Here is a 6,760-nt window from a genome sequence, read left to right as displayed (position 1 = left end):
CCCTCCATCCATCCATCCATCCATCCATCCATCCATCCATCCATCCATCCATCCCCTCCCTCCATCCATCCATCCATCCATCCATCCATCCCCTCCATCCATCCATCCATCCATCCATCCATCCATCCATCCATCCATCCCCTCCATCCATCCATCCATCCCCTCCCTCCATCCCCTTTCTCCCTCCATCCATCCAGAATTGAAGAAACAAATCAAGTTAAAAAAAAAAGTTAACTGGGTCAGAGTTAGGGTTATCAGCGAGTCGGTCCCTTCACCACCACCGACACACCTCCCCCCCCACCCCTACAGCCCATACACACACACACACCCTCAAATCATCCATCCTTCCATCCCTCCCTCCATCCTACCATCAATCCATCTCCATCCTCTCCTTCCCTGCCTCCCTCCCAAGCTCTGCCTGCCTCCCTCCGTGCCTGTCTCCCTCCGTGCCTGCCTCCCTCCCTGCCTCTCCCTCACAAGCTCTGCCTGCCCACCTCCCTCCCAACCTCCCACTGATTTGTGGCAAATGTATCTTTGTAAATTAATTTAAAGGCTGAAGCGTGATTAGCTAGCTACATGTCGTAAAATCTCCTTATAGACATTTTCTGTGATAAAACAAGGTGAGTGAGGGTGGACAGATAAGGGCTGTTCTGTAAACCTCACTTGGTTTTCCTTCGTCTGTGTCGTTATAGTTCAGTGACCCATGACTTTGAAAGTTTCAGACTAATAAATCATTTCTAAAACCAATGCTTTAATAGCTTTTTATTATCCTAATTAAACTAAACTAAATAAAACCGAAAATATACTGTAATATGATAGACATCTGCTATTTGAGAAATTATTTGTTGGAACAACTCCAGCGTGAGCGAGTGGACGGGTCTAATCCCTGTACACACACACCATGCGTTTCTCGTTTCAATTCGTCGCCACAGTTCAGTGACTACGGCTCCGAAATAATAAAATTAATAAATCATTTAATCAATGGTCATTTAACAGATGATAAGATTATACAAAATGTTACTGGCACTGTTGACGTTCCCAGCACCAGCACAGCCGTACCCAGCACCAGCACAGCCGTACCCAGCACCAGCACAGCCGTACCCAGCACCAGCACAGCCGTACCCAGCACCAGCACAGCCGTACCCAGCACCAGCACAGCCGTACCCAGCACCAGCACAGCCGTACCCAGCACCAGCACAGCCGTACCCAGCACCAGCACAGCCGTACCCAGCACCAGCACAGCCGTACCCAGCACCAGCACAGCCGTACCCAGCACCAGCACAGCCGTACCCAGCACCAGCACAGCCGTACCCAGCACCAGCACAGCCGTACCCAGCACCAGCACAGCCGTACCCAGCACCAGCACAGCCGTACCCAGCACCAGCACAGCCGTACCCAGCACCAGCACAGCCGTACCCAGCACCAGCACAGCTGTACCCAGCACCAGCACAAAAGCAGCTGAAGCCAACACAGCAGCAGCGAGCACCAGCAAAGCTGATGCAAACATCTAAAAACATCGTGTGTGAAGTGAACAATTAGAATAAGTGTTAAATTCAAGTGTGTACATAGTGTTAAAATTAAAGTTGCAATAATTCTAATGTACAATAGTTTTCAAGAACTGTATTGTAGTACTCAACATACAGCAAAACCACTTTTAATAATACAGTGCTAACGGCTTAATGCACTGCAGTACCTATTTACTGTAGAGCATTCACAACTTCACAAAACTTCAAGATGGACATAACTCCAACAATAAGGTAAATACATGAATTACAGTATTTTTAGTAGAGTAGTAAAATATAGGTACAGTAAGTAATATGATACAATGCATTTTTATTGTGTACAAGAAAAAAAAAAGACACTGACGCAAACGCCTCTTGAAGGTCACCTCTTGCAACGAATCCAACGCTCCAACGAACTGGGGGTGGTCCCATATAGTACGTTGAATCGAGGTTGTACTGTACTTGAGTGATTTTGCTGTTTCCCTGTGGTTGGCCGCCCCACCTGCTTGATCAGCTCCGAAGTGTACATAGGTGTGAGCCAGGGTGGATACACATGTGTAGTCCCACACCAGCTGTCTACCCTCCTTCCATGGGTATATGGTGATGCCATCAGGGCAAAGTGCGGGGAAATCCGGGTTTTGGACCCCTAGGATGCGAGGTTCTCTCTCCGCTGGGCACCCAGCTGAGACGAGGCTTCTCTTGATGATGTCATTGACCTCGTTGTGTCTTGCATGCCAGCCCTTTGTGCTTCCGCAATGCAACCCATGCAGTCCGTATTGGTCTGCTTCCACCCTGTTGCAAATACACTTGTATTCAGTGTGAATTGGGGCACCAAGGCGGAGGGCTACTGCTACACGAAGGGATTCTGGATCTAGGCGCGTGCCCATTGCTGACATGGGTACTGCCAGGAGGAAGTCTCCTGCATGGGGGGCACGCACTGCTCTGAGGCGGGCTTTCTCCTTGTATGATGTTGCGACGCTGAGCATGGCATCAGCTACTTTTTCCACTAGAGGGTGGTCCCAGCCGGACTGTTTGTGTTGTTTTGTTGGCTCTATAATGGTTGCTGGGGCTGCAAGAACATCCCACTGATTTGAACATTCAGTGAAAGCAGGATCGTGTATTCCTGCTGAATCCCTCAGGGTTGCAGGTAAAATATCTCTGACGAGGTCGTGCGATGCATGAGAGGAGGAAAGGAAGGCTGGTAGAGCAATTTGGGAGGCTGTGCGGACACCAAGGCCGCCGAGTCTTACAGGAAGGGTTGCTTGCTCCCACTGAGAGTCGTCCAATGGCAGGTTCAGGACTTTCACCAGCATGGACCTCAGAAGGGTGTCATACACATTTAACTTAGGGCTGCTGTAGGATGGAGAACATCTCAGAAAGTAGGTCAACTTAGGGAGAGACAGGCATCTTGTAAGGAGAAAGAGAGCATCATGGGCATCAATCTTGTCAATCCTGTCCTGCATTCTCTTTAGGTCAGTGATTTTTGCAACCAGGACCTCCTCGATTGCTCGTGGGCCAATGGGGGCACCCAGGAGAGTGCAGTCCGGTGGCTCGACAACGAGAATGTCTGGAAGAACATTTTGTATTTGCCCAGTGATGTCTGGGTTGCGGGAGATTATTTCACATTTGGATGCATTGAGAATGAGGCCTAAGGCTGCTCCCTGCTCCTGGATTTTCCTTATATCCTCCAAAATGGTTTCCGGAGTTCCAGCTAGAGTGCCATCATCCAGGTACCAGATGTTTAGCTCGCTTGTCAGACTATCAGTGACCTCTTTGATAGCTAGGCAGAAAAGGAGGGGGGCTAAGGGGTCACCTTGTTGGACACCTTCACAGGAGTTTATTTCATGCTCCCCAAAAAGAAGCTTAGAGTCCCCACTGTAGCACGATCGGATGAATGGGTAAAGGGGACGGAAATGGTTGTGTACAGCCCTGAGGACAGCGTCTCGTCTGACTTGATTGAAGGCATTTTTGAAGTCAAGCTTTACTAGTGCCTTCTGGTCCGGGAGATCAGCAATGTAAGCCCGCGCTGCATGTGCTGCAGCTTCACAACCTAGGGGGATCCCAAACCCGAGCTGATGAGGTTTCAGCAAGGTGACTGCTTCCTGGCTGATAGATCTCACTGCAGCCTTAGCTACAAGGCGTCGAAGGGTATTGCCAACGGCAATGGGCCTGATACCCCTATCCTTCTTCTTTAGAGCACAGAGTGCTGCTCCATAAAAGACAGGCCTGATGTCCTCAGGGATGCCGCCAGCCAAACACATGTTGGAGAATCTGGTAAGTTCCACTAGAAGATCCTTTGCAGCATCTCCAAGCACCGGGTTCAGCATTTGTTTGATGTGCTGGGGTCTTAGGCCTGTAAAGCCCCCTGCTGAACCAGTTGGGAAAGACATGGCTGCTTTGTACACCTCAGATTCTCGAACAGTCAAGGGTTCTATGCCAGCATTGTTTTCCTGGGGATCCCTGCTGCTGTTGGGGGCTCTGGGTGGGTGTTTGTCTTGAAGAGCCTCTGCGGTCGTGGCGTTCCTGGGGGCAATAGTGTCATCGCTGGTCATGATTCTGATGGCACCTGGGGTATTGCTCTCTTCTATTTTCCTGGTGATCTGTGCTCTCATTTTGTGGTTCTCAGATGAGTTATTGTTGGTCGTCCTGCGGCTGGTGTTCTTGGCACGAGGGGGGAGGGGGACCAGGTTGTCTGCTCTGGGGAATTCATTAAGTGCCCTGATTACAGAGGTTGCTAATGACTTGTCTCTCCTGGGCGGTAATGCTAGGCATGCATTCCCAAATAGAAGGAGATTGTGCCACGGTCCAGAGGTTCTGGGAGCATTGTTGACCTTTGTCAGCAGACTGGTGAGTTTGGCTGCTGCTTGATGACGGGCAGCCTTGGGGATGTGGGGCAAGGTCCTGGTGGACGTCGCTTTGATTGCTTCAAGCAGATTATCTGCTGAAATGAAGTTGAGGGAGGTATTGTTCCTCGCTCCTGCAGCAGGTTGTCCATCGTCACTGCCCCGGGGCAGGCGCCTAGACCCTAGACAACCACCTGAATTGAGAGAATGATAGCAGACAGTTCCATTTGAATTGAGACGATACCGTATGTCACACACTTGACAGTTTCCTCTTGGGTGGCCATCTTCTTGGCTGGAAAGAGGCTGTGTGTCAGGTGCGACATGTGCCATGCCTAGATGTGATGACGCCTGGCTGCCCGCTGAGTGCACCCTCTCCTTCCCAGATGGAGAGTAACACGGCAAGCATTACCCTCCTGGGGGAGTTGGGCATGGCCTGGGCACCGTGTGTGGGTAGGCTGTGTGTTGATGGGCGGCTGGCTGGGTCGGGCGCAGGTAGCGGGGTGGGGGAAGATGGCGGGCGGGGGTGGTGGAGGGGGGGCACGCGAGGGAGGCCGCCGTCACACTTGTTACACACTATCAAACACTCGGGGAAATCACTAGTGCACTTTGTTTTAACACTACACTCACCAATTTGCTTATGAACGCACTAACTTTCCACTAACATCACTGTAGGCAGCTCGAGAGCCTCCCCCATCACTCCCCCCTTCACCCCGTACCCCGCCTTGGGGTATGATGTGCGCTCATACTGCGAGCGCCAGCCTTGGTTGCTCACTCACTACTGAGGCTCCCACACCCGGGAATGTGGACCACGAATTTTTTTATAGATGGCGTCTGTTTACAAGAGCCCTGAGGAAGCTGATGTGAACCCCATGTAGCCGCGGGAGTTTTGAATGGAACGTGAAAAATACAAATACCCGGAGGCGCGTTGCGCAAACCAGACGTGAGCCTGCAGGCGCGTTGCACAGTTTAAGGGTTAAGTAAATACACTTAGATAACCAAATTACACACATACAAGCACTTCACTTAAATTGAATTTCTAGTTACTTATTAGTTTAGATAAAGTGTAAATTTCAAATAAATTGCCTCATACACTAACCTTAACATGCCTTTGAGTTGATCACATGAGATATATTTGGTCGAGGCTGGGAAGTAAGTTGTGAGATTCCTTAATCTATCAATTTGAGTTGATGTCCACATTTTTAGCGAGCTTCTGATTTCCTGCCAGATAATTACCTTTTATTATTATACAAAATCTATAAGACTGGCACTGCAAAACATTACTTATATATAAAATAGACAAATAATATAATAATGTCCTGAAGAGACAGTGTCAATTTCATGGAAAGCTCAGATAAAAGGGTAATTACTTATATTAAAAATTCAGGTAAATTAAAGTGAAGTTCCCAAAGGAATCAATTAACACTTTCGCGGCCCGATGACGGTGTCGACGTCATAAAACCAAAATACGGAGTAGGCCCGATGATGCAACCTGCGTCAACAATTAAAAATATTTGAAAAAATAAAAATTATTGTACAAAATATTATGGGACTGTTTTTAAAATGCGCACCATGATATTGCAAACAATTTGATACCAAAATGAATGATGTAGCATGAAAATTGACGTGTGAAAGCTGAAAAAAGAGTATAAACGTTTGAGTGTGCTTTGGACGGTCACAGCTAACAAGTGGATTAATAAATTTGTAAAAAAAAAACAGCGTTGAATGCAATGAAATGCCATTTTCTGGGTAAGCCCCGGAGGCACCCTGGAGCTTATCGGGCTAATGTATGTTATATTAGACCGGGACATTAGCATAAGGAGTTCAGACCTACCAGGGACCAGCACCTGAACCTGGCCCCCTTCAGAGAGGTTTCAGGGAGCAATGGCCCTGAAAAAACCCCTTGTGGTTGGGGTTTTCCTTATCTGCCATCGATCAGGGTTAGGCACCCAGAAAGGTAGGCATAACAAAACAAACCCCACATGGTAAAACCTAAAACAAAAAACCGAACAGAGAGGTAGAAACTCCCTACAATCCCAAGGAAACAAGCAAATAAACAAACATCACACTTTACTGCCGCACCGATCGTCTGCGCAGCCCTCCCTGCCGCGAGAGGGGGAGGGGGAAGCCCAGGACCTACTGCGCCAGCTGCCTAGCATCAGTTCGGAAGCTAAGCTTCAACCAACGTGAAAAAAACGCCGACCGGTGGGAGGATAGGTTACCAGGGAGCCTTCTGGGTTCAACCAGAAAATGGCGTTTCATTACATTCAACACTGGTTTTCTGTGGGGGAGCCTCTACGGCACTCTGGAGCTTCATACCCAAAGAGAAGGAAAAGATAGGGCTGACCCGGGAGGCAGCCACTACAAACTCCGTAACGCGAAGCCGAGACAACAGGCTGCAACCTGCGACCCAAGGCA

The 6,760-nt window shown here is 49.0% G+C and overlaps 1 protein-coding gene across 1 annotated transcript in view; it reads right to left on the bottom strand.

The window, feature by feature from the left end:
- Nucleotides 1–6,760, bottom strand: part of LOC123769137 (protein unc-13 homolog 4B) — a 441,599-nt gene that overhangs the window by 279,156 nt on the left and 155,683 nt on the right. Inside the window, exon 6 of the mRNA XM_069309818.1 lies at nt 5,442–5,563. Coding sequence (XP_069165919.1) covers nt 5,442–5,563 — 122 coding nt within the window. The remainder of the gene's footprint in view (nt 1–5,441; nt 5,564–6,760) is intronic.

The sequence above is a fragment of the Procambarus clarkii genome, chromosome 66 (genome assembly GCF_040958095.1).
Source record: "Procambarus clarkii isolate CNS0578487 chromosome 66, FALCON_Pclarkii_2.0, whole genome shotgun sequence".
Taxonomy (NCBI): Eukaryota; Metazoa; Arthropoda; class Malacostraca; order Decapoda; family Cambaridae; genus Procambarus; species Procambarus clarkii.
This window is presented reverse-complemented; position numbering and strand designations above follow the sequence as displayed.